The 27,880-nt window shown below is 31.9% G+C and overlaps 7 protein-coding genes and 1 long non-coding RNA gene across 13 annotated transcripts; 4 read left to right on the top strand and 4 right to left on the bottom strand.

The window, feature by feature from the left end:
* Window positions 1-459: 459 nt before the first annotated feature.
* On the top strand, window positions 460-2,354 carry LOC105422254 (queuine tRNA-ribosyltransferase accessory subunit 2). Its single transcript, XM_011631559.3, has 6 exons — window positions 460-837; window positions 900-1,049; window positions 1,138-1,602; window positions 1,684-1,886; window positions 1,988-2,113; window positions 2,191-2,354. Exons 1-6 carry the CDS (start codon window positions 721-723, stop codon window positions 2,321-2,323), a joined length of 1,194 nt encoding a protein of 397 aa, XP_011629861.2. The 5' UTR covers window positions 460-720; the 3' UTR covers window positions 2,324-2,354.
* LOC105422255 (Ada2a-containing complex component 1) lies at window positions 1,703-5,312 on the bottom strand. 4 transcript variants are annotated; one of them, XM_011631561.3, is made up of 6 exons: window positions 3,443-4,297; window positions 3,226-3,382; window positions 2,931-3,166; window positions 2,730-2,852; window positions 2,485-2,657; window positions 1,703-1,844 (listed from the first exon to the last, which is right to left on the bottom strand). In XM_011631561.3, the coding sequence occupies exons 1-6, from the start codon at window positions 3,830-3,832 to the stop codon at window positions 1,826-1,828; spliced, it is 1,098 nt and encodes a 365-aa protein (XP_011629863.2). In that variant the 5' UTR covers window positions 3,833-4,297; the 3' UTR covers window positions 1,703-1,825. The 4 variants fall into 4 exon arrangements, with proteins under 4 accessions (XP_011629863.2, XP_088933080.1, XP_088933079.1 ...); XM_089076954.1 differs by lacking the exon at window positions 1,703-1,844 and adding an exon at window positions 5,222-5,312 and having other exon boundaries at window positions 1,911-2,657; window positions 3,443-3,717; XM_089076953.1 differs by lacking the exon at window positions 1,703-1,844 and having other exon boundaries at window positions 1,911-2,657; window positions 3,443-3,717; window positions 4,113-4,306.
* Window positions 5,313-5,659: 347 nt separating this feature from the next.
* On the top strand, window positions 5,660-10,997 carry LOC105422253 (b(0,+)-type amino acid transporter 1). Its single transcript, XM_011631558.3, has 3 exons — window positions 5,660-6,544; window positions 8,937-10,235; window positions 10,365-10,997. The coding sequence occupies exons 1-3, from the start codon at window positions 6,445-6,447 to the stop codon at window positions 10,424-10,426; spliced, it is 1,461 nt and encodes a 486-aa protein (XP_011629860.2). The 5' UTR covers window positions 5,660-6,444; the 3' UTR covers window positions 10,427-10,997.
* Snx16 (sorting nexin 16) lies at window positions 10,780-13,839 on the bottom strand. Its single transcript, XM_011631557.3, has 5 exons — window positions 13,426-13,839; window positions 12,718-13,003; window positions 12,151-12,459; window positions 11,941-12,068; window positions 10,780-11,880 (listed from the first exon to the last, which is right to left on the bottom strand). Exons 2-5 carry the CDS (start codon window positions 12,985-12,987, stop codon window positions 11,841-11,843), a joined length of 747 nt encoding a protein of 248 aa, XP_011629859.2. The 5' UTR covers window positions 12,988-13,003; window positions 13,426-13,839; the 3' UTR covers window positions 10,780-11,840.
* Window positions 13,840-16,363: 2,524 nt separating this feature from the next.
* Window positions 16,364-18,580, top strand: LOC148936736 (deoxyuridine 5'-triphosphate nucleotidohydrolase, mitochondrial-like). Of its 2 annotated transcripts, none has more exons than XM_089076958.1 (4): window positions 16,364-16,490; window positions 17,353-17,440; window positions 17,955-18,116; window positions 18,205-18,580. In XM_089076958.1, the coding sequence occupies exons 1-4, from the start codon at window positions 16,424-16,426 to the stop codon at window positions 18,380-18,382; spliced, it is 495 nt and encodes a 164-aa protein (XP_088933084.1). In that variant the 5' UTR covers window positions 16,364-16,423; the 3' UTR covers window positions 18,383-18,580. The 2 variants fall into 2 exon arrangements, with proteins under 2 accessions (XP_088933084.1, XP_088933085.1); XM_089076959.1 differs by lacking the exon at window positions 16,364-16,490 and adding an exon at window positions 16,514-17,272 and having other exon boundaries at window positions 18,205-18,487.
* On the top strand, window positions 16,450-27,518 carry LOC105422251 (protein N-terminal glutamine amidohydrolase). 2 transcript variants are annotated; one of them, XM_089076957.1, is made up of 4 exons: window positions 16,450-16,490; window positions 23,764-23,917; window positions 24,027-24,297; window positions 24,573-27,518. In XM_089076957.1, the coding sequence occupies exons 1-4, from the start codon at window positions 16,465-16,467 to the stop codon at window positions 24,725-24,727; spliced, it is 606 nt and encodes a 201-aa protein (XP_088933083.1). In that variant the 5' UTR covers window positions 16,450-16,464; the 3' UTR covers window positions 24,728-27,518. The 2 variants fall into 2 exon arrangements, with proteins under 2 accessions (XP_088933083.1, XP_088933082.1); XM_089076956.1 differs by lacking the exon at window positions 16,450-16,490 and adding an exon at window positions 21,007-21,355.
* Window positions 18,391-20,468, bottom strand: LOC105422250 (isochorismatase domain-containing protein 2). Its single transcript, XM_025217130.2, has 4 exons — window positions 19,457-20,468; window positions 19,124-19,267; window positions 18,856-19,041; window positions 18,391-18,768 (listed from the first exon to the last, which is right to left on the bottom strand). Exons 1-4 carry the CDS (start codon window positions 19,583-19,585, stop codon window positions 18,616-18,618), a joined length of 612 nt encoding a protein of 203 aa, XP_025072915.2. The 5' UTR covers window positions 19,586-20,468; the 3' UTR covers window positions 18,391-18,615.
* Window positions 21,929-23,039, bottom strand: LOC148936735 (uncharacterized). The gene is made up of 3 exons (XR_016139291.1): window positions 22,895-23,039; window positions 22,685-22,779; window positions 21,929-22,196 (listed from the first exon to the last, which is right to left on the bottom strand). It is a non-coding gene; the product is annotated as an uncharacterized LOC148936735 (long non-coding RNA).
* Window positions 27,519-27,880: the final 362 nt, after the last annotated feature.

Here is a 27,880-nt window from a genome sequence, read left to right as displayed (position 1 = left end):
AACCTACCTTTTGTTGTTCCATTGTTGAGTTTATTTTTAAAAGAAAGAACAATAATTTCAATTCCGTATTTTCCATAATTCTCCCTATTATTATTTCTTCAATTTTTTTCAATGTTAATCACTTATCACTTTATCACTTATTCTTTTAAACATTAACAAAAATACAATTTTTTTAAAGAATTTTAATAAAAAAAAATCACTTGTTAAGTTAATCCTTTGTACATTTTCAATTTATTGAAAATAATTCATTAAAAGTAATAGATCTTTTACAAATTAAATTATAAATAATTATAAGCAAAAATAAATTTTATAATACACACATATATATATATATATATATATATATATATATTTACATTTAAAATCTGCTAGATATAGTAAATTATGTTTACAAGCATTTGTTTTAATTTTACAGCATGGAATAGAACCATAGACATAATAGAACTAAAGGCCGTGTATTTAACATATTATCCGTCGGAAGTATATGGACATGGCTACGTAGTTCAATATGTCCATAGAGGCGCTGATGGTAAATCGCAATTAAAATGTGGACGCGAGCGACACGCGAGTGAAACAGCTCTCCGACTTTTCTTTGCTACTTAATTTTGCTATAGTTACCGATTTTTAAAGATTTTTTTATTAGTTACTTTTCAATTATTGGAAAGGAAGTTGATTTAAGGAAGAAAAACATAATAAAATAAAACAAGATTATAATAAAAGATGAAATTTTTCACTGATTCCGTAGCACGTTGTGCTGCACGAATCGGTACATTAAGTGGATTTGAAAGATTACCTAATGTCTCTTTTGAAACACCCTTACTCCTTATTTATACAAAGGTACAAAATAAATAATTATTTCTTTCCCATTACGTATCGTTTTATATTAATATAATTTTTAGAGTGGCAGTGTACCACATTTAACGAAGGATATATTCAAAACTGTAACAATGGAGCAACAAATGCTATCTGTTTCACTTTCCTCAACTATATTAATGACAGATGTTATTAAAGAATTAGATACTTCTTTTGCTGATTTTGTTAGCATGAAGGTATTGTAAAAGTAAAATTATTAATCTGATTATCTATATGTATTAACATTTCATTTTCTGTGTTAAATTGTTAAATAATTGTTTTTAGGAATATATAAATTTTTTATCAATACATGATCCTGCTAAAACCACCAACTCTGGATTTCAACAATTAGATTCGATTTCCATTTGGTCTAGAACAGGAAGAATCATCCTCTCTGCTAATAAGTATATGGAGCTTGTTCAAGCTTATAAACCAGATCTTTATGTTGCACTATGCGATGGAGATACAAATATTAATAGTGGTACAAAACGAATATCGAAAGCAGTACTTCGAAGTAAAACTTTACTAGAACAATGTTTGGATATACATTTGCACTCAGATGTTTTAAAATCAAAGGGAATACTAGGATCAGTAGAGGGTGGTTATAATTTGCAAGCTAGAGAAGAATCTATAGGTTATCTGAAAGATAAGCCTTTGGCAGGATTCGTAATAGATGGATTGCATAATAACGGTCCAGATGTACAAAATATTTCATCAAAACAAATTAAGCAAGTAGTACAACATACTATCGTAAATATCAGTTTCTAAGTTTAAAAATTCATATAATTTATACAATTTAAAATACTTTAATGATTATGCTATATTTTATAGAACTTACTGCCTACTGATAAAATAAGAGTTTCATTGGGTTGTTGGAACCCAGTTACTATATTGGATCTCATCGAATTAGGAGTGGATATATTTGATTCATCTTATCCTTGTGTAATTACTGAACAGTCACAAGCTTTGATTTTCATGTGCGACCACGATGCCTGTGAGAATAATCAACACATAATGTCAATAGCAGAAAAAAGGTAATGGGAAATAAAACATTCATGTTTCTAATAAGTATATAATATAAAAATGTATAAATGTATAAATGCTGTTTGTTTTCACATGGATTTACTTTTTCCAGGTATAAAGATGATTTTTCTCCTATATGTAAAAATTGCAAATGTCTTACATGCGAAAATCATACAAGAGCATATATCCATCATTTGCATCATACAAAGGAAATGCTTTGCTTAGTACTTTTAATGATGTACGTATTTATAAATTATGATTTAAATGACTTGTATACATGTTTAGATGTTGATTAATAATTAATTGTGATTCCAGACATAATACTCATCATTATCTTCAATTCTTCAGTACTATCCGTGATAATATAAAAAATGGAACATTCAATCAACTTCAGACAAAAATTCGCTTAAAATATGCAACTGTTAATTCAGAGACTATCACTATATGAACATTATTTTTAATAAATTATTTTTTATTTATATTTCGTGTATTTGTACGTTTGTATCTTGAAAGAAATTTATTTATTTGAACTATTCGGGTAAAAAGTTTGGATCAAGGTAATTGTAGGAAGAATTACTAAAATTTTGTGGGAAATAATCTAAGTCATACTTTCTGGCACATGGCGGTGGTTTGATGGGAATTAATTTGTGAGATGGATCATGTGTGGGATTTTCTGTTTCCAATTGCGCTACTGCACAATCACCACATAGATCAACTCCTCTGTGGCATTCTGTACAATGCCATCTGGTACCTTTTAAAGGTTCTTCATCACACACTGTACACTATAGAAAAAATATCATTAATTAGCAATAGTTTCGTACGTACAAAATAGTTATAAAAAAAGTGATACATACTTTATATCCCACATGTTTGTATGCAGAAGAAGGGTCTTGTTCCTTTTCAGCCTTTACTTGACGCAATAAATTTATCTGCCTTAATTCGGAATTATCGTTACCTCCTCCGTTTATATCATCCTCCTGAAAAATAATGTTAACAAAAAAAGTTTTAATAAATATTTATTTAACATTTTATATAATGTAATGTATAATGCTTACAGACTCCTCTGCTACAGGCTGTTCTTTACTTTCATCAGAATTAAAAGGAATATCTTGATGTGGGAAAAAGGTCGAACGTTTGAATAACAAATGATTGTGACGTTGCTTATGAGTTAAATTTCTCCTGACATCCAATTTTACCTTAGGTCCTCTGCCTGGAATAGGCAAACCTGCTTTTAAAAGTTTGATAAAGTACTTCTGAACTCTACTGCATACTTGTTTAGGCGTTCGATTTCCTGCAAAAACAAGCAATTATGATATCTTGTTTACAAGACAACATATGTTATTAACATACCTAATGCATTTGCTATCTTTGTCCAACGTCTCATTTCTACTTCTTCAGGTGGATATTCAATAAGAAGTTCTTCAAGTCGCCTTTGCTCCTCTACTGTCCATAATTGATTGAAGGTCTCAGGCTTAGTTTCATCGAAAGCACGACCTCTGACTAAAATCTAAACATGAAACATGACACTATTAAATACAGAATCTTTTTCCTAATAGAAGTTACATACCTTTCCATTATCTGATTCATTTTTTAATTGCACTTGAGGCAATATGTGCCCATGTCGAGTTTGTGGTCTCATGCGTGCATCTGGCAAAGCTATATTATATTTTGACCAATCAACGTATGGAATTTCTGGGATCTTTTGTGGACCAGGTAGCTCTGGAAGGTCACCGTTCTGCAACTGTGCCACGAACGATATCGGATCTTTCAATGCCTTGTCTTGCACGGACATAAGCTTATCCAGATCTTTTATGGCTTGAATCCTTTGAGCCTCGAGAATAACTATTGTTTTGAGGAAAGCACTGTAATCTTTATTACCCTTTAATGCCAAATGATCGGATTCGAAGTAGAATTCGTTCTCTTCTTCATTCGAACATCCTCCTTCTTCGTTATTCATTTTTTTAATTTATTCGACAAATTTATAATAAATAAAGATAGACACGTTGTTGCATAAATCTACAAGTCTTTGGCATATTCAAACACACGTTGCATGCGCCGATGATAACTTAACCTAACTTAAGTTGCCCAATCGAACTGGAGTTCAGAAATATCCGAGTACACTCACTATCATTTTATTTTTATTTAATACTTGCTAAACAACAAGGATAAAATGATACATCTAATGTTTCTGAATTCAATTATATTCTGAAATTGAGAGAAACATCACGATAATATACCAGATAATATAAAGAACAAAAATCGTACAATGATCATATATCTATTTTTTATAGCTGAACTGGTTTACACTACATTTAAAATAGAACAGATGTTTGAGCTTAAGTGGAATCGAGAAAAAAATTTTAATGTAGTCCAATGGAACAATATAGAACAGAACGCAATGCATTTCTTGGATCAGCCAATGAGAAACTTTTGATTTCGTTCTACTTAGACATTGGCTATTAGAAATTGTTATTAGTCAAAATACAAATTTAAATACAAACATTTTGCAATTTTATAATTATCTACAAACTTCCAAAATCACATTTTAATAAAATTGCAACAAAAAAATGATTATTAATTAAATTAATACGTTTTTATTATATTAATTAATCTCAATCTAATTGGCATTAAAATCTTATAAATAATTATTTTTCGCTTTAATTTATTCGGTTTATGATCAGCACTGTGTAAAACGAATAATACAAAGAACAATATAATTAAATTAATATAAGGAATTTTTTTTCTCTTGTAAAATCCAAAATGCAAAAATTATCAAGATTAAATGATTATTATCAAATATAATGTGGCACAAATGAATTAGCTCGTCAATATCATCAATATTAATATCTCCTATATCAAAATTCACTTGATTATATTTAAATTATTATATTGAATCTAAAATATTTTATTAATTAAAATTATTTCGTTAAGAAAAAGAATTTCGTTAAGAAAGAAAATAACGTTTTCAAATTCAATTGAAAACATAAAATTCATCACATTAATATCTCTACTATATTGCGTAATATGAGTAATAAATATGTTATAAGATAAGATATAGCTCTACACTATAAGACGTAACAGTCCTAACGTCATGAGATAAAACGATTATTCACTTAAAATGTAATAGTAGCTTAAATTAATAATATAAAGTAATCTCTATTATCTCAGATTATCCTCATTTTTTCTGTATAATTCGGTTCTATACAGTGGTTACCAACAATTTCCAATTAAATTATTGTTTTATATAAAAATGTACTTTTTTTTCAAATATACATAATAATTTTAAATCAATCATTTTTATGAACGTTATGAACATGGTTCCTTTCAAGTTCATAATACTGAATACTTACACGTACAGTAACACTATGTTTTTAATATAAAATTGCTTGAATTGTTTAAATGTCTTTAATCATAATAATCTGATCAATAATATTCGACCACTTAATGATTTGTCATTTTGCTTGAATCAACAGAAAGATATGTTATTTGAAATGCTGCGTTAGGCAGATATTTAGGTGCACAGAGTACTGTCCGCATGTTTGCACGTCCGTAAGTCGACAAACAGAGTTCTTTCACGTAAATAGGAAAGATAAGGAACCAATTTATTTTCTTAAAAACTTAATCAATTCTTTAGCAGATACATCCGTTAACAGATACCCTCTCTACAGAACTCTTTCTTACAACATTATATATTTGTATATTTGATCGCGACTTTTGATTGTTATATTATATAAAAAATTGTATATTGCATATTTGCTTTATCTATTGTACTTTCAAACTGCTTGAGTCATTGCCTGTGTAACCTTCACAATCAATTGCGTCAAGACCAATTGCCAAAAGAGGCAATTACCACGTCATGGAGTGGCACAATTACAGAGATTCTATTTTGCGATACCAAAATACCAGAAAGACAAAATTGCTATCTTATCTATTTATCGCACGGTTGCAATGGTACACCGATAGACGCTTGATTGAACGACCTGACGACTTAGTTGATTAGACGTTTGTCGATTTATCCAAGCGTAACAAAGCCGTCGAAAGAATTCGAACAAATAAACCGGTTAACGTAGCCTATTTATTCATATGAGCGATAATTCCGTCGGTGCCAGATAGTCCTCATAATTCAATATTGAAATTGCCGTAATGTCGATTTCTTCATTTATCTTCTCTATTGACCGATAATCAAGAAAGATGGAGAATCTGTGTGTCTGTGACGAGACCGAATGTCTCCTTATCTGCACGAGTGCGCTCGTCAGAAAAGGAGTAAACGAGCTGGTACATTAGTAGTTCTGATTTGAAGCTCTGTCCGCGATAAACCCTTCCAATAGCTTCAGTCACATGGTCGAGCCCGCTACAATCGAGCGTGGAGCGTCGACGGCAAGTTTGCGGTTGCCGTCCAGAGGAGAAGATAAAGACCACCACCGCCGCCTCCGCCACCACCGCCAAACAGAGAGTGGCAGTCCAAGCATGTGTCATTGAATTTTGAATCACTGTTGACAGTGTCGGCGAATCGGTACAACGTGTTCCGCGCTCTCGTTCCTCGTCCCCGTTCTCGGCATAAAGAAAAAAATGGCACAAGAAAAGGAAAAACAGCCGGCCGGAAAAATCGAGCTGAAGAGAGAGCTGGGACTCTTCAGCGCCGTCAGCATCATCCTGGCGGTGATGATCGGTGAGACGTTATTGTTGACCTAAAATCTTAGAAACTTTTTGTGAATACACGAATCGTAAATACAATTGTCGTTGCGTGAGTCCGCGTGACTCCGTTCTCCATCGGAATTCAGTTTGCATTTCTGTTATACGTTTGGATTTAATTTATAAATTATTTAAATTATAAATTATACATCGCGCGTACGCGCGTACTCATTTTATTCCCTCGTGTGTAACGCTCCATGCAAAAAGGACGTGATATTTCGTGAGTCCGTTTGATCGTAGATTGTAGAAACTGTAACACGAGTTGCAACACGTATAGATGGATAAAGACGGAAGACTCATTCTTGTTATTTTTATTTGTGGATTCCCGATCTCTGACACTCACATTCGTAATCATGCACGAGCGATAAATCGTAATGCAGCACAAAGAAGACGATCTCGTTTAAATCCATGCATGATTATTTACCACTGCAGCGTGCTAAAAAAAGATTCGGCACGATGCGCGCTCTTGTTGCAAGTCACGAAAATTATTTTCATTTGGCATTATTTAACGATATAATAAACAATCTAATTTCAAAATCAAATTCCAAAATATGTTAACATATGTATACGCATTCGTTCAACAATAAGGAAAAGGAATGAAACAATAAGGAAAAGAAATGTAAAAAAGAATTAATATAAAGGTTTACCATTGAACTGAGAAACATCTGTGTAAAGAGCAAATTAAGAGATAAAAATAATCCCATAAATATGCATTATTATAAAATTCTTTGTACAGATGTTCCTCGGTATAAAGAAATCGCGCCATAAACGAGAAATTTCGAAAATATTCTATTTAATCATTCTGTTTAATTATTTTGTTTTCTTTCTTAACTTATTGTTTTAACAAAATTAGTTCATTCTATAGGAGAAAGATTGAGAGGAGATTGTTTACCTAATCACTCTATGAAAAAAATTCTCTGCTCTATTTTATCATTTAATATTAAGAATATTAAATAATAAAATAGAGCAGAGAAAACAAATGATAGAGCGAGATCTACAATAATTTTCCAATTTTGAAGATAAAGAAAGAATTCAATATTCCGCAGATTTTAAATATCAATTCGATTTAATTCTTTTTTGTATCGCGGTTATAAGTTCCAAATTTAAATCACGCACAGCGGAATATTTTAAAAAACAAAGAGAGTCATTGGCCGACTTTTTCTCAACCTCCGGTCAATAAAATGTTTTTGTTATGTTTTTATTTTGACCATCATTTGCAGTCATAAAACAACGAAATGTACCGCGTGTATGTATATCATAAACGTTACATATACTTATAGATAATGAATAATCGCAAAACCATTTATCAATGTGTCGTTAAAACGCGGCATAATAAATAACGATCATAAATTATGACATTCTCGGAACAGTGGTGGTAGCTTCTAGTGCAAGACTATTTAAGAGTAGTTAACAGTAATTATATAATTGTATAGCCCCAAATAAGATACCGCTTTATACATTGAAGCGCTTGTATTTTAACAGTTGATTGACGGTGTCCGGGATGCTTTTTCACACAGTCTTAATACCGGGTGTTAAGAAAATCAAAAATATGAAATAACATTCTTTTAAAAAATAATAACTTAATAATATTAACAATAATATTAATAATATTAATAATATTAACAAATAATAATAATAAAATAATAAATCATAATAAAAAAATTACTAACTATTGATAAATAATAATATTCTTTTAAACCATTATAAGTTATATTATAAAATAAAGAATTATTTAGGCATATATAAATCAACAATTATGCATAAAAAACTCACAAGCAATAAATACAAATCAATTAAATATTTTTTAGATTAAAATATTCATTTTCACGTGATATAATTTCTCGAAAGCTTAATAAAACCTTCAAATTTTTTAAGCGTATTATCTCTTATATTTCTAAACCTTATCATTTATCAACTCGTAAATCATCGCAGAATTCATAGTTCAAGAGACAAGAATTAATTACTGATATTGTATCTACAAAATCAAATTATATTATCCTACATAACGGCGTTGCAACTAAAGCGCAATTAAATAATATCGTGTTTATCGAATCACTTAGCCCAATTGTTCCAATGTCAAACTTGCGATAAAAATTTTTAGCGCTTTATTAATATGCAATAAAAAACTTCGTCACGCAGCTTGCAAATAATTTAAATACTCTGTCAATGATCAACGGATCAATGATCCGACAATAATGGCCAACAAATATTTTGTCTATCAACATAATATTTATATACGACTAAAACACATCGGAAAGGTTAATCGAGATTAATCGGTCATCCACGTCATAGAGAATTAGTGAACTACCGTTCTGACTCCGCCGAATACTACTAAATTAACTATAATCTTGTTATGTCTTATTGTCCAGGTTCCGGCATTTTTGTTTCACCAACCAGCGCCCTTGAGCGATCAGGATCTGTGGGATTTTGCTTGATCGTTTGGATTAGCTGTGGAGTGCTGTCCTTGTTAGGCGCGTTAGCCTTCGCCGAGTTGAGTACCGTGGTACCACGTTCCGGCGCCGAATACGCATACTTCATGGAGGCCTTCGGGCCATTACATCCTTACGCCGGTCAGATACCGGCGTTCATCTGTTCCTGGGTCTACGTGATGTTGCTGCGACCGGCGGAGGTGGCGGTGATCATGTTGACTTTCGCGGAATATAGCGTGCAGCCGTTTTCCGGATTCTTCTGTAACATATCCGTCGATTCCATGGCAATACTGAAGAAGCTCATAGCGGTCATGGCATTGGGTGTGATAACATATATCAATCTCATCAGCGTCAAACTCTATGTAAAAGTGCAGAACGTGTTCACCATGTGCAAAGTGATCGCTTGTATGGTAGTGATCGGCGGTGGAATATGGTGGCTGGGTTCAGGCCACGTGGAACTCCTCCGTGATCCTTTTCGCGGCACTACCACGTCAGCTGGTAACATCGCCCTGGCCTTCTACAGTGGTCTCTGGGCATACGACGGATGGACCTCGGCCGCGATCGTCACCGAAGAAATCAAGAAACCTGAAGTCAATATTTTTCGGAGCACCCTCATTGCTGTACCCACCATCACCGTTCTGTACGTATCCATGAATCTGATGTATATGGCAGCGCTAACAATACCAGAAATGAAGAGCGCACCGGCAGTGGCGGTTCTTTGGGCGGACCGAGTCTTGCCGCCTTGGATGGGTTTCGCGATACCGCTCGGTGTAGCGTTGTCAACCTTCGGATGTGCTCTTAGCATACAATTCAGCGTGTCTAGGCTATGCTTCGTCGCCGGCAGAGAGGGCCACGTACCGCGAGTCTTCAGCTATGTGCATATCGAGAAGATGACACCGGCCGCAGCAGTAGTTTTTCAGGGTATACTCTCACTAGCGTGCCTATTGCTAGGTGACATAACTGCACTGATCGAGTTCGCTAGTTTCCTTATGTGGGTATTCTATGGATTGGCGATGGTGTCACTCATAATTATGCGACGGACTAAAGCTGACGCTCCGAGACCGTATACCGTACCTATCGTGATACCTTGGATAGTATTGGCTGTCTCCATCTTTCTTGCGGTGCTTCCGATAGTTTACGAACCATCGTTAAAATATCTTTTTGCACTCGCATTTATTCTGTTCGGTATTGTCGTATATCACATATTTGTGTATAAGAAGATAAGAAACAGTTTATCAGGTGAGTATAACTAGGTGCAAAAATATATTGAAACTTTTTACATACGTGTCAATGATATTATAAAACGTAATTTACTTTATCTGTACATAACAAGATTCAATCAATTCAATTTATGTATTCTTTTTTCAGCTAAACTGACGTACTTCATACAGGCGTTTTGTTTAATTGTCGCTCCAGATAAAGAAGACTGACCAAAAATTTTTTTAATCCATTATTATTGTGTATATATATATATATATATATATATATATATATGTGAACACATAATATTTGCTCATATAATGCATTCATTCTTCACGTTACGTGCATTTCGTAATTCATGGAAGAACATTATTTTATATTACATTTTTTTTATTGCTAAGATGAATGAAAAATTGTATTAAGCATGAAGAGAATTGACAATGTGCCTTATACATATAACGCAAAGAATTTCTGTATAGATTTTTATAGTTTAACAGTATGATTAAAATATTTTATATAGAAAATATTGGTGTGTAAGAATAATGCAATATGCAAAATGTAAATGATTAAAAAAAATAACACATTTGTATATTTGTGCGATATTGAAATATTTTATCATTAAATTATTTTACTGACATTTTAGAAATGATAAATATCGAGACAACAAAATAATATATCAATATTGTAATATATATACTCCGTTTTGTATGTACAATGTAAAATATTTGTTATATATATAATCTAACAATATTTTCCTATCTGAAATAGTATTCTGAAAATATAAAATCTGAATCGATCCTACTTATGTCTTTTCTACAATATTTTTTCAAGAAAAATAATAATAATGTACAATAAAATTATTATTAAAACTTTTCATATAGTAATAATAATTTTATAAAATACAATAAGATTTATATATATAAATTTTACAAAATATATAATTTCATGTAAAATATTAAAGATATTATATATCAAAAATTTCTTTGTATTCTCTTCAGTTTTTTTATGCAATCAACTGAACGTTGGTTGCATAATCAAGTGAACCAAAAGTTTTGACTTCCAATGGAAAATTGCAAAATTGCAAATTGCAAAAAATCATTATGATATTCTGATATTCAGTCTGTTAAATACTTCATTTAATCATATAAATTTTACAAAAAATAAATTAAAAAATATATCTGAGATTCATAAATCTTTTCTTTGGAAACTGAGAATGATACACTCATTTAACCAATCTTATATCTTCGATATAAAAAAAAACATTTAATAAATAAATTGTAAATATAAATTTATACATATATACTATATCAGATAATATAAGACTTCTAGGTAAAATATTATTTGCAATTCATTTAAATAAATAACATTTTAAATACAGTCAAATCTAAAAATTTACAAATTTTATATGTATATATAACTTGATAATAAGTTTTACTGATGTAATTAATATCTTGTATATAAAATATTATTTCCAAAAATATTCCATTTGTATAATAAGCTTTCTTTCTATACTATTTACCATATTTTTACATTGACTTAATCTTTATACAAATTAAGATCTAATAATATCATGACTCAGTTTATAAAAACAGATCTAACAACATTTATATCACATCTAATATTATGACCCAGTTTATAAAATTACTATTGGGTTGCACCACATTTTGAACAGGTTTGTCTTTCACTGAAACATTTAAAATATATTTAAAAAAAAAATATTTAGAAATTATATTTTACTGTTTACCTTAATATCTGATGAAGCTTCTTCCGGAATTCATTGCATCGACTCTTTTCAGATGCAAGTGCTGTATCACGCTCTCTTAATTGTTGTCTCAAATTATAAATTGTATCTTCCAATGCTTCAAATATTGCCTAAAAAGGATTAAATATTTCATTAACCAAAATAACACGTGGCAATTGCATTATAATTTATAAACATTTATATTATATTTACTCTAGATTCTTCTGCCGTGTCAGATAAAACAGGAGGTTCGTCCAAGCAAAAGAATTCTCTTACACATGAAACACCTATGAGAACTGGATTGGTTAAAATGCCATTAACAAATGTTTGAAGTCCACATATTCTTTCTTCTAAAAAACTTGGGGCAAAATTATCACCGAGCCATTTTTTCCTTGGTAAAGTCAAATGGGCGATAGGAACTTTTTGCCTTTTTAATTGTGCTAGTAGTCGAACAAAGTCTGTGTATCTTCGAAACACAAACCAGCAATCACCATTTTTCAGTTCAACGCGAAGTTTGTAGACCTGTGTACCACAGACAAAGAAAAAAATCTATCTTTAAAATACTTCGAAATATAGTATATAAAAGAGACAGATCTTTCATTTGTATTTTAAGTTTACATAATACTGCATATATTAATTATTCATCATTGTAAAACTATTATTAAAAATTAATAGAGCATTGTTGCATGTACAATATTAACATTTATATTATAATAATGAGAAATTGAACCAATAAAATTTAATATGATATAGAAAATTGTTGATACATAATTAACTAACTGTAAATCTAGCTCTTTCCTCCATAATCTCATAACCGACAATGGGTATTCTTAAGTCATCGCTAGTGAGAGGTGACTGAAGAATATCTGAATTAGTATTGTTATCATTAGTGTAATTAAATCGTTGTACAGTAAATGAGTTTGAGTGACCAGATCCATCTGAGTCAGGACTATCAAGGACTCTCACAGTGTTTGTCTGAGAACTTCTTGCTTTACTAATTGCAAGTGTTACTTCACTAATGCATCCCACGCCAGCCTCTGAATTGGACATGTTAACTCTGACAAAACTAAACAAAACCATGCATACTTAAAATAAAAAAAAGAATTAGAAGTTTAACTATTATCAAATCAATAAACTAAAGCAATCAAATATATAAATCCTATATAAACTATATATATTTATACTTAAATTTATACTTAAATAAAATAGATACTAGATTGAAAGAAAAAACTATATAGTTTGACAAAATAAAAGCGATAAACTGATAGAAAGAACATTTTTAAAACAAAATTTAATATAAGCTAAAAATTCATCATGCGTTATATATAAGATAATATATTTAAATAAAATTTTACATATTAAAAAGCAATATACTTATAATAAAAAAATCACACAAATCATTTATACTAAAAATATACTAAAAAGTTCCAGTACCATTAACTTAGCTAATTAAATAAACTTTAGAAAAGTTTATTTGAATACACTAACCTTAATTATTAACACATAAGAATATAATATGGAGCACTCAATTATGTTTACTGCATTTTTATTATCTCAACGCAATCATACATGTCACAATTATTTATTTAGATATATTATATAAATATTAATCATCTAAGCAATAAATCCACTGACAGCTTTTCCCACGTTTACTTGACATATTGAAAAGCTTACAAACAATTCACGGATTTAGAATTCATGAGAAAACAAGATTAGTAGAGAAGACAATTCAGAAGATAATTTTGAGATATGATTTTTTTTCTTAAATATATCAAAACTTAAATATATTAAAACTACACTAAAATCAAGATCTTAAAATAAACGAGACAATTACAGATCAGATGCTAAAAAATATATCATTGGGGCCTTCGTTGGCCATCGTGACTTGTGCTGCCATCTAAAACTTTTGCATTGCGAGAGAATATAGAGAGATAATATACATATATCATATTATTTTTAATTAAAATCTAATGAATATTAATGTAGAAAATACAGAATTGTAAGAAATCAATTAAATATTAAAAAATCAAGAATAGTGATTGAAAATATTGTTGAATACCCAATGAACATCAACTAACAATACAATATTAAATAACAATATCAAATAATATCAAATAACAATACAATGTTAATGTTATAATTTTCCACTCAATAATAAAAATGCAACATAACACAGTGTGTTATGTAACAGTTACATTGTTGAGTGGAAAATTCTAACATTGATATTATATTACTGTTAATTAATGTTTACTGAATAAAGTGTCGAATAAAAGGTTCGAATCCCGATCGACTACTTTTGATTAGTTTCTTTATCTCTTACATTAGTAATATAAAGTAATTATTTGCTTTTAAAGTTTAAATAATGATCGATATCAGATATAAGTCAAACATCATTTTCAATGTTTATGGACTAATCTCACTGATCGTTACATAAAAAAAGTATAGCTGAAAATATAGTGAAGATTAAGAAATTAGACGTGAATATCTGCACGTCAATTTTAAGCTCAAAACTATTAATTTTGACACTGCTTTAGGAGCTTTCAATCTCTTTATTCTTAGCATTTTCGATTGCAATGTTTCGATCCGGATTAATACTATTATATTGCATTCGCTTTGCATTTGCTTTTTTTGTTTTTTTTTCGCTCGCATCTCATATTCATCTCGTTTTAGATATAAGAAATACATTATGACGACATAATCTGAATCAAAACCCACTGCAATCGAAAATACTATTAGTATAAGTTTAAATTTGAAAAGACTAATATGCGAACCGATCTCATTTGATCAACTCGACCTTTTAGCGTTGCAGCAAATAAAGCCGAGCGTAGCAAGTTCTAGAAGCCGATAAACATATTTTCTTATCGCATCACGTCGCGGTTTATTAAAGACATAAGGTTAAGTTCGAGGGTCTCCACCGACCCGACTGAGGCTCTTTTGCGATAATCAGTCAGGTGCACACTCGGCGACTTCCGTATGACAGAACAAGCGGACCTTGTCGGCAATGCCGAAGCGTATGATTCTTTGTACGTTTAAGTTATTTTCGAACTTTATTATAGTTCTGCCATTTCCCCGTAAAAAAAAATCGGCTTTCGACCTCGTGACATTAGACATTGACGCTCGTATCGAATGTTCTTTGCGGTGACAGCCGCAACGAGTGACGCAACGTTGCATCACGCGGCAAAAAGGATCGTAACCGCTACACACAACAAAAATGGAGCACGTATCAAGTGTAATTAACGCACAATATGGACGGCTTGATTAACAGCGCGCACGGCAGGATATACGCGCATAATCCATTTACCGATATCGTGGGCAGTAACATATCGACTGTAAATATTTCAATAAAAAGACAAGACGAGGGAGCACTCAATCGTTCTAAAAATAAGGTAATTCAGGGGCGCGAGAACGAGAACACTTTGTTTAAAAAGAAATTAAGACGGTGTTAAGGTTAATTTTGATTAGATTTTGCGATTAGCTTGATCGCCGATTAATTCAATAAGAACCGCTCACAGTGAAATTTATTTTTAATCTATCGGTCAAAATCTCTTATTTTTTTTCCATATTTCAAATAAAAAATTAATTTTTATTTATTAATAATAATAATTATTTATTTATAATAATATTAATTAAAATGCCGTAAATAATACTTGATAAATTAATTGTTAATTAAATAAATCGATCAAAATTATCTTAAACCTAATAGACCATAAGTCGATGACATAAGATATTATCAACCATGTATTGTTGCATCATTTTACATTTTTACATTTTACATTTTTATAATATAATAACATTCAGAAATTTATTGCGTGTAAAAAATTTCAGAAATATTTCTTGCAACATTTTTACAATAAATGGTGCTGTATGAAGGTAGTTTTTAAATAGAATTCTATATTTTTAGAAAAAACTATATCTCGCAATCTTCTTAATTCTCAAGAAGTTTCTCGTATATTTAATATTAATTTATAATATACATAAGATAAGACAGAGAATATAAAATTTCACTTCTCATAAAGCCTAATTCTATTTTTAAAATTCGTTCGAGTCGCCGACTCGATATCATTCGCAGATTGATTGAGATTTAAATCGGGAATACGGGATATGAACCGTCGTCGTTTAGTTTCCGGCACAGTTTTGTCGCCACGAACGAATGTTATCGATCGTTTTCACGATCATGCAAATGCTAGAGATTTCTCCGGCGAGAACTATATGTTTGTCGATCGCTATCGGCACTCCGTTGTCCACATTGCCGAACAATAATCGGCAATCGTGCAGGATCGCACGCGTGTTAATTAACACGTGTTCGCATGCAAGCGCGCGCACACGCAGTTATTGATCTCACGTGGTTACGCGCATGCGCACTGCGCGGCCGGTCGAGCGATACACGTGTTTTGCGGGAGGGGGGGGGGGGGGAAGGGAAGGAGAAAATGCAGTTTTTCTCCGAATATCAAATGCATCAGAGCGTGTATGTGCGTTTCTTACTTTCATGCCGTTCTACATAACATTGCCACAGATGACGAGCTATGCATGCCGCATTTTATATGGCGTGAGAGGTCAGTCCCCGATATCAACGAGCACTCTACGCGATATAATAATGCGCAGTTTTGCAGCTGATATTGTTCTCTTTGAGTACGTGTCTCCATATAGACACGTACAGATATTATCGTCTATTGCGTTCTATATTCCGAACACTGTCGGATCTGTTTTTTCCTATTCCATCTCAAAGGCACGAGAAATTATTTTCGTATCGCGGATAAAAATAAATTTATCGTAAAAAGTATCGTTGGAGAGACGAATGACGAGATGACTGGAAACACCGACTGTCAAGAATCGCATTCTATTTTCGCTTCTTGAGTCAGTTGTTTTATCGTTACGTAGAATCGAAAAAATTTTCTTTCTCACTTTCATCAACTTTCGCAAACTTCGAATAATAAATCTATTTCATTTTAAGTACAAATAAATGTACAACTGTATACAGTACAAATATATACAGTACTGTACAAATATATAATTGTATAATAAATATACATTAGTTATAAAAAAAAAGACCTCTAGTGTCACATTATAGCAAAACGAGCAATCTATACGTTTAAATTTCGCGGCACAAACAACGACTGCGATATTGATTTCATTCATTCATTATCATGTTGTCCCAGATACTCAGTGCAATCACGATTGCCAAAATATGTCACGTATTTTTCTTATCTTTACGAGTTAAATTAGTTGTGCGAGCGTCTCTCGGTCCAATTCGTCAAAATATGTGACGATAAGATAGTTTACGTATGCAGCTGTTTGCCGCCACTTTTTTTGGCGGTAAACCGGTAGATGAACGCGGGTAAGCGTGGCATTGAGGTTCTCGCCTACGTGAACGTTAATCTACGATCAATTCGTGAAAATAACTTAATATCATGTCAGGAACTGTGCTGAAGTTTGCCAAGCTCTCGGACAAGGCGTTTGCGCCGGTAAAGGGCTCGGAATATGCGGCAGGATATGATCTACGAAGGTACATCATTCCCAATACTAATTTTTCCTATTCTGATTCCTCTAGCGGTTGACATGTGATAGGTAACGTTTTGTAAATTGTTGATTAGTTAGAGATATTTGAAATATTACATATAAATAACATAAGATAATATATTTAAAATTAAGAATCTTTGCTAAAGATACCTGTGACATTTCTAAAGTATCTAAGATGTCTTGTATCTCGATTATGTTGTCTGAAACTTTAATATGTAGCATATAACCTGATAATTCTGAAAAAAGTAAAGCTACGATTCAATCTTTGTTGTGACAATAATTGACATGTTTGATATATAGCAATGTATATCAATCTAATATCTTTTTATTGATATAAAACTTAACTTTTAGACAAAGAGTGAATTAAATCAAAGTAAGGAATAGATTAAATCAAGATTAAAATTATTGTGCATTGATAGAAATATCTAAGAGTTTATAATTATTAAAGCTTGATGAAGAAGATCGTGTAGATTTTTAAGTATTTCTCTTGTATGATACAGTGCATACAAATATATCATACCAGCTCATGGCAAGGAGTTAATTAAGACTGATCTACAAATAGAAGTTCCTTTTGGTACATATGGCAGAATTGCACCACGATCTGGTTTAGCATGGAAAAGTCATCTAGATGTAGGTGCAGGTGTAATAGATGCAGATTATCGGTATGTATGGTTTCCATAAATATTTTAGATATCAGAATACCAATATATATTATATACTATACTATTTTCATTTTTTGTCTTGCAACAGTGGTAATGTTGGTGTAGTACTGTTCAATCATAGCAATGAGGATTTTGAAATCGCACCTGGTGATCGTATAGCTCAATTAATATGTGAAAAGATTATATATCCTAAGATAGAAGAGGTAGAATCTTTAAATGATACAACTAGAGGTGCAGAAGGATTTGGTTCAACGGGTATGAAATAAAATGAAGATTTCAAGATAAAAACATTGAATCATATTGTACTTATTAAGTATTATTAAGCTTTTGATATTTTAAAGAAATAAAACTGATATTTTCATAGAATATAATCTTTTCCTTTTATAAAACTGCTTATAAATGTATATTGGAAACTATTGGTATATATGAGTGTATTGGTAAATAGAAATCATACATAATAAAAATATATATATATATATATATAACTTTTTAGGAATGTTTATATATTTGAATGAGGGACTAATCCCGTGTATACGGTTGGTGTCTTGATGAGAGCCAATAAATTTTTAAATTGCTCGTCATTTGCATCTCGTATAAGCTTGAATATAACGTTTTCAGAAGTAGTTATGTGACATCCAATGTCTCGCATTCTCTGTGAAGAAGATACGAGCAATATATAGATATGAGAGAGATATGAGAGAGATAATTCTGTATATGTGCTTATTAATTACACAATTACCTCCAAAGCTAATAATCTGTCTTCTAGAGTACGTGAAGAACAACAGTCTGCCACTGTATGAACTTCATAGCCATATCGTCTTAAATCAATAGCTGTATTTTCTACACAAACATGTGTTTCAATACCTATGAGTATAATAGATTCTGGTTTCTGTCCATTACAAAGCGTTGCAAGCTCCTTATTAATCTAAAAAAATATTCATATTTATGTAATAATCATCTAATATTATAACTACATTTTATAGAATATAAGATAAATAGATACTTACTTCAGGAGTACACATACTAAATTGAGTTTTTGCGAAAGGTCCTTTGGCTCCAGAGATATCGAATTCAGGAATGGTTTTCCCTAAAGATTTTGGATTCTGTTCAGAAACCAGCATAGGTACATTTAAAATTTTCAGAGCATTTATCTGTGAAAAATAAAATAAATTAATATTTTATTTTACAATAAAGTATGGTGCAACAATATTTAACATCAATTTAAAAATAGATGATGTTATGTAATTATGAAAAATAACATAACCTCGATATGTATCAATTCTCTCCCGATGTAATGTAATGTGAATCATAATGTAAAGCATATGATCTAAGAGATTTACCAATTTTGTTGAGTTTTGAACCATCTTATCGAATTGGAATATCGCCTTTGTGAACTTTTCCTGAACATCGCATATAAATAACGCGGTATATCCTCGCCTGAGTATAGCCTTTGCAGGATTAATAGCCATCTTTATGTTATTGTTTATATTGTATAAAAAGTACTCTTTAATTTTAATGAACACGAGAGGATGTCCAAATGTATAAAAAGTTGTGTCTTACAAAATTCGTGGAAATTATTGAAAAGCATATGTGACGTATTCGGCTTGCTTTTATATGCATGATATGGTCATGTGACATCCGGAGTCCAAGGTTTGTTTCATTATCACACTATCAACAAATGATTAGTGTTTCAAATAGATTGAAGGCTAGAGATACTTTATACAAAGTCATATTAGTTGGCAAGCGCGATTAAATATTATATGATTATAACTTTATTATTGAAAAGAAGCTATTTTTTTCTATCTCTGAGGGATGTTTTGTTTGATGCTTAGTTCTTTAAATAATAAATAATATAAATGAGGCTAGATGAAATTTTTATTTTTTTATCTTATCGTTTCATCATTCCAGTCGAATTTATCATCCGTAACAACAATCCTAGTAGATACGATATTCCGAGTAGAAACAATAACGCACTTAGACGCACTGCATCTCTTGTTTATTTTTGCGTTGCATAAATACGCGCCATGCATCGGCGCAATGTTATCAAATCGAGAAAAAGGTTCACTCATGCGCGATAACCGAAAGTTATTTCGCAGTCACGTGCGTATTTTATCGCAAAAGTGGTACTGCTGTAAAAAAAAAACAAAAAATTAAGGTTCATCCTCTTTTTATCTCTAAAAATGACTTTCTGATTGGCTATGAGCTACTTTTAGAGGTACTTATATTGATAAAAGGGATTTAGAACATAGGCCTAAATCGTTTCCTTTCTCATTTCGCTCTCTAATTATCTGAAATATATTTCATCGAACGAATTTACATGATTCTCATGTAAGAGCTCTTCGTTGCCTCTCTATATTGCAATGTATGTTGCAATGGATTTGAATTGATTAAACTGGATATGCATTATGAACTCCGGTTTGAACTAAAAGTGGAAAATATTACAACAAACTTGTAGAATTACTTTTACATATTATTATCTTATCTTTTTTGAATATTAAATATCTAAGATTCAGTTGTACCAATTGTTATTATTTATAATTGCATTTATTATCTATAATTGCGTTATAATTGCATTTATTTTAAGATTAATACAAATTAAGGCATTCTATGTCTTACTTTTGCTCTGGTGCAATAAATCTAAAGTTTTAAGTCTTTCCTAAAAAGTCAAAATATTATTGATGTAATCGGGCATTACGATAAATATCTATAAATTAACTCTTATTTATATCCCAAAGTAGAAATCGAAACCCATTGCAATCGAAAATGCTATTAAGCATCGAAATTGTGTGAAAATCGCCCCGAGTACGGGGCGATCTGTCAATGCGCGGTCGCGCTGCGCAGATTTCTAGAGGTTGCGCGAGCGCTGCGTGGTGGGGGTTTTCTCACTCGATCTGGGGACACTCGACCGAGCCGCGCCGTAGTGCAGTAGTTAAACAATGTCCCGAATGAACGGGAGTGTGCGTTGCGACTAGGAAGGAAAACGGAAGCTCGAGAGACGCGATCTTTTGACGTTTCGTTATGAAGTTCGCGGAGTACGCGCGATTCGCTTAACGCGCGCGTTCGATCGGTGCGTCCAGTGCTCTCCGTTCGTCTTTTTATCTCGCGTCGTGTCCCGCGCATCCAGCAGGAACGTCCGCAAAACGCAGGATGGCTGTGGAACCTCGCGTGACCGGGAACGCGAAGCCCCTGGTGCCGCTCTTCACGAAGGCATCTGACTGTGTCAACACCAGCTGCTATTGGTAAGTGTTTCCGCGCGCGCGACCCGGCATTACCGCGGTCGGCCTGCCGATCGATCCTCTAACAAACAAACGCACCGTATTGCGGCATGCACCCGTGCCTCCGATCGATACGTTGCGGCGACGGTGCGGAGCCATCTTTCACCGTAGCGAGCGCGCGGCGCGTGATTCAAAATTACGGATGAGCGGATCATTTTTGGGGAGCTATGGTTCATTTAACGTTTCAAATGCGACGTTTGATTGAACAAAGACCTTTATGAATTGACCACTCGAAAAAAATGCCTCGAAGCATTTGTAATATCATCAAGTAGACTGTACTTTCGATGACACAAACTTATTTTTTTATTAGATCTATTCTTTTTAGCTGAACTTGTACGGTTCGTCTCTCCATATTAGAGAGAAAAAGAGAAAAAAATGAACGAGAAAAAAAATGAAAGTTCAACTAGGCTAAAAAAAACAGATTTGTTGTTACACTGATTGTTACACTGTTACCGCAAAGTTTTCCGCTAAAGTTTTCTTTCTCATTTTTACTTCATTTGGGACATGTCTGTTTCATTTTAAGTACAAGTGTATGCTAGTACTGCTATAAAAAATAAATTTAAGGTACCATTAAAGACCGACTGTCTCATGAAAGTTTGCTGTTAAAAATTTAGGCTTCATAGTGTAATATTTCTCCAGAGCATAATATTTTTTTATTATTCATTATTATCCTGATGTTTCTTAGATATATATATATATATATATATATATATATATATATATATATATATATACTCAGATGTATTATCTAATACAAAGTCCAAAATCGGGTCAGTCGTCTTAAAAACATCTTTGCGAAAGACATCTAAAAGATTTTTAAACTTTGTATTGTTTGGATGTGTTTACGATATGGTGCAATATAGTGCAATATTTAATTTTATTTAAAACTGTATTTTGATTGTATAAACATGTATGATTATGTAAACATTTGCGAAAACAATTTATAATTTTGTGACATCAGCATTATTATGCATTATTTATGAAGTATCTATATAATAACAAATCATGAATTTAATAAGGCTTAATTGTTTAAATATTTGTCGAGCAACGAGAAATTGATATTAATAATCAATGATATCGATACTTTCCAATCATCTCCGAACTACCAGACTTTTTGTTAATCACGAAAATTTCTTAGGATTAATGAGCTTTAATAGCTTTAATAAATCTTATCTAATCGATAATCAACAGCAAAAACAAAAGTCCAGTCGTACGCTAGTTAGAAAATTCCAAGCTGAATTTATGATAAATAATAGCTTATATATTTGTTTCTTATGGATTGAATTCACTTACGAACGGTTTTGATCCACAGTCCTCGAAGATTCGTAAATGTAATTTAATGGATAGATTCCCTATCGATAAATGTGTATATTTCGACGCAAAGTAACCTGTTTTAAAGAAATCAATAAATATATAGGTCGGAGACTTGACGGGAGCTTTGAGCGACTGCTTATTCGCATTTTCTACTCCGACTGCTTCCTGCGAATTTTTCTTTCGACGTACCCAATCCAGCCATGCTGGAGTACCATGCTGTTTATTGCCGGCTCTCTCACGTACCGTTCAAACGGCGCGAATACACGAGATCGCTTTTATTGCAATTAATAATGCATGCGATTGATAATGTACACGAAACGAGGCAGCACACGCGAAGCCATTGTCGCGTTAAACCGCTTGCATGAACATGATTATGGATCGATTTTATTTTTCTTGTAATTGCGCAGAACACGCAGAAAACGGTTTGGGGGGAAGTAATTCTTATTTTTTTTTTATTAATACGTCGTGATTATCCCATCCAACAGCTATGCACTGTATAAACATTCCCTCGCGATTTTTCAGAAATCGAACTTCTCTTATTTGCAATTTTATATCAGTATTATGATACGATGTATCTTTTCTATTTTTTTATACTATCATGTAATATTGCAATTAATTTTTAATTTTTCATATATGTTCAATATAATCCAACATCCATAATTTAACGATGTATTCTATAAAACACAATAACTATATAATGTGATATTTTATTATTTATTAACTTTTATATTAATTATTTTGTTTCAATAATTCATATCTTTTATTGATATTAATCTTGCATATAAATACTAAATAATTTTATGTAAAAATCTTTCTGACTTTTTTCTAAAAATAATTTATGAATTAAGAATTAATATGTATTAATTTAAATGTATTAATAATCATTTTTTGTTTATTATCTATGATATACATAATAAATTAAATATTCGTATACATTATATATTATATTTAACTATATTAAACTATATTAAACTATATATTTTTTTCATAAAAACGAATTGGTATATCGTTCGAAGGTTTCTGATCGAGAGTAAAGAGTGATATGTACTCAATTTCAGCGAGGAAAACGTATGGAAGCTTTGCCAAGATGTAGCGACTAGGCATCCTTCTGAACTCCAGCATTGTCATGTCGTTTTCGTAAGCAACCCACGACGAAGTGTTCCCCTTTGGCGTCAACGATCGGGGAAAGACGAGGACAAATTAGTCGTGTGGGTTAGTACAGTAATAAAATAATAATTATAATAATTAAAATAATAATTAAAAGAATGTCTTAGTGCTCCTGTCTTCCGTAATATTTCACAACATCGTTCTGTCTTTGTAGGACTACCATGCCATTCTCATCTACGCACCCGACGAAAGGGCGGTGGTGTACGATTTAGAAAGCTGCCTGCCGTTTCCCACGCATTTCTGGAAGTATGCGACTGAAACTTTCCGATCTGACGAAGCGTTGCGACCGGAGTATCACAGAAGATTCCGTCTGGTACCCGCCAGCGTGTACTTACAACAGTTCGCATCAAATCGGCATCATATGAAGCGCAAGGACGGCACTTGGATCAAGACACCGCCAGATTATCCTCCGATTTCTACACCAAGTATGTCGGACGCTAACAAATTTCTATGAAATCTGCAAATGATATCCTGCATAATTCTCGAAGCTTTGAAAATCATATTCCTTCGAATATAGTCGGAACTGTCATCCTTAAAATGAGCACATTCTTCCTCTTGTTTTCTAATATTTATTTACTTTAATTTATCTCTTTTTTTCTTTTAATTGTAATCGTTTTCCATATATCTTGCACGTATGTATGTAATATAATGATCTGTTTGATACTTTTTATTTATCGGTTGCATTTCTCATACATTTCAGCCTGCAAGGATAATCTCGATTCGTTCATCAACATGGAACCAGGAACCGGACTAGGCGTTGTAATGAGTTTGAAACAATTAGTTAATCGATTTTATAGGCCAAATGTAAACACACAGGCGCCGACGCCGCCTCAGCCGCAAGCTACAGCAACTTAAGTCGCAAGTTGCAACGCGTGCAATGATTGTACGCTTTGATTAAACATCTTGAAAATCAATTGTATGGCCTAAGGGAATTGGTTTGGTGCATGCACCTTCGTGGGCTAAAATATTTGATCGAAATTTGATAATAATGTTAGTTAATTGCTGTTAATTACGGCAGAATTTCAAATATAAAGTCGTTGTGTATTGCTGTTTGAGCGGAATTTGCTCGGAGAGCTCGAACCGCGGTAATTTTAGCCAAATTGAATTTATTATCGCATTGTGATATTTTTTGTCAACGTTTTGTCACATTGTATGTGGATATAGAATTTAAATAACTTTATTGATTTATTTATTATTTTTCTTGTCTTTTTTATCTCTGTGAATATTTCGTACATAAATCTATGTCGTGAAATCAATAAGTACATGAAATTATTAATACAAGTATTAATTATTTATCTTTTATTATGAAATCAATAAGTACATGAAATTATTAATACAAGTATTATTATTTATCTTTATTATTAATCGAGATATCCCGATTCTAGATAGAAAAGTTTAAAATCTCATGTTTTACTCACAATCAAAATCTACGTATATTGATAACAAAAACATGCACTTTTTTGCAACATAATATGAGATTGATGTCTTATTCTTCAATCGAGTGATTTGGCTTGTCGCGCATGAAGAACGATTCTGCTGAGCTGCTTTTTGAATACTCTCGATAAGTGCTTATGCATCGTATTAATGAACTCCATCGAAATCCATTTTCTCTCTCCCCCCCCCTTCTCTCTCTCTCTCTCTCTCTTTTATTAAAGTTTCCTTCGCAGAATTTATCCGGAGGGATGTTCTCCTCTTCCGGCAAATGCAACACATTGTATTCGATCACGTTCTGAACTCGAGTCGTATTTTATATAAGTACTTTCGTCTTCATGCCATAAAGCAATTTCTCACGGCTTTACTCTGTCAGTGGTGTTATTATAATTATTGTGTCAAAGACTGATGTATTTACAAAGAATTATCCGACTTGATAGAGATCCCTTTGTCTATCGGCGCGTGCTCGAAGCGCGGGACTCGATTAAAAGCGCTTATAATTATTGTGCGATCGATGTAGTAAGGTCAAGAACTTAATCTTTGCGATGTAACGTAATTATTACGATTATTGTAATTCTTGTGATACTTTACACTTTCTACTTTGAATACCTATGCTATACTTACCATTTATACTAACAGCCGATTCTTAAAAGATATATATTCGCTTGTTGAGCGACTTCCCTAATTGGCGTATTAAATTGAATGAATACGCGACATTGTCACGCGACCAATTGTTAACATCGAAGAACCTGTTGACTCAACAAACGCACGTTGTTTATAGTGATGATAGGAACAAGTTTTACGACGAATGCTTTAAATTTCCTATCTGTTCTATAAATAAGAAAAATGTGCTCTTATCTTAAGATATATTTTATTATTATTTTTTTACTTTACATGAAATATTGAATATTTTATTATATACCTATTCAATTTATTAATGTCTTGTTTTTGTGCGGATATGCGATTAACTCTTTGCGATTCATGAATCGAGTGTGAATGAATAATATACATTTAAATGTTTGCAATTATAGAGTGGCCTTCATACACCAGAATAGCCAATCTTGGATATGAGTGTAAAATAAGTGTAAAATGCTTGCCACCTTCGATCAGTATGATGTAATCTTGGAACGCAAAGGGTTAAATCGCGTGTTATATTATGCACATTTTATCAGATGTGGCAGTTCAGCTTTGAAAGTTCAGCCTTTGTGCAGGCTTTCTTCTTACGATCTCTACGTATTTTATTATTTAATAATGATATGAATGTGAAAAGGATTCTATAATTTATATAAGAATATTGAAATATCTTTTTCAATTTAATCATTAGTTACCTCATTTTCGGACGAGTACAACGGGGAAGTTTATCAACAAGCAGTTACTATCGAACTATCGACTCGACGAGTTGGTGCCGCAAATGATGCACCAATCATTTTGTGAAAGGACTCGCCGGTCGGATCGATAGTTTTAAGAGTTCGTCCACTCTTTGCCTTCCAAAGTCTCTCACTAGTTCACTCTTTCTCATTGACACATGTTTACCTCCAGTTCGCATGTATCATGTTACTACGAGCGTACGTACTTGTAAGCGGAGGAGTTACGGTTTCGAAATATCTAGTCACAAAATTGCTTTAATGTAAATTATGAGACAGCAGTCTCTATGACAGGATTTTCTTTTAATGGACGCGCAACGCGTGGTAAATTCGGGACCGATCTTCTTAGCGAGTAATCACGAGAAACTTTATCAAAAGACAAAAATACCGAAAAAAAGATCCTCTTTATCGTTCAGACAAGATATTGCTAAATATATCAGAGCAAAACTATTACGATTATGATATATATATATATATATATATTGTACACATATACATATATATCGATATTTCATATTTATTATACAGATATATTGTAATTATATTGTATCGATTTCGATACACCGATAAAAGTTTAGTCGGAAATGTTAACTTATACAATGTTTTATATATATACATATGTATTATATATATTATATATATTTGTCAGCGTTCGGTGACATATTCTCTTACCATTGTCATTTACAACCTATAAACGCGCCCGGACTTAAAGATCATAAGTCTATTGCCATGTTTTCGCATATTTGCAGAAAATCATGAAACTTCTTTACGACCTTCTTCTTTCGAGTATATGATGGGTTATTACAATAAATGGATGCACTCCGTTCGTCTAAGCTTCAAATTTTACAAAATATTCTTAAGTTTTCTAATTATTACCTAAAACCTAGTCCTTATCTCCTTAATTATTTAATAACTTTTTCGTCTGTGAGGAAAAAATATTAAAGATGTTGCTAAAGATAAAATATTGTTAAAATATGTAAAAAATTTATCATATATATATATATATATATATATATATATATATATATACCATTGTGAGAAAGAAACAATTCCAATATGACAAGATGATATATTTAATATCAACAGAATTAAAATTATGTATTTTTGTGAATAAAATACATAATTTATATTTATTAATATAGAAACCTATAAAATATTGGAGATTAATATAACATATATAAAACAAAGTAATAATAAAATATAAAATACTTTT

The sequence above is a fragment of the Pogonomyrmex barbatus genome, unplaced genomic scaffold (genome assembly GCF_055798465.1).
Source record: "Pogonomyrmex barbatus isolate J1 unplaced genomic scaffold, ASM5579846v1 scaffold2, whole genome shotgun sequence".
In the NCBI taxonomy this organism is placed as follows: Eukaryota; Metazoa; Arthropoda; class Insecta; order Hymenoptera; family Formicidae; genus Pogonomyrmex; species Pogonomyrmex barbatus.
This window is presented reverse-complemented; position numbering and strand designations above follow the sequence as displayed.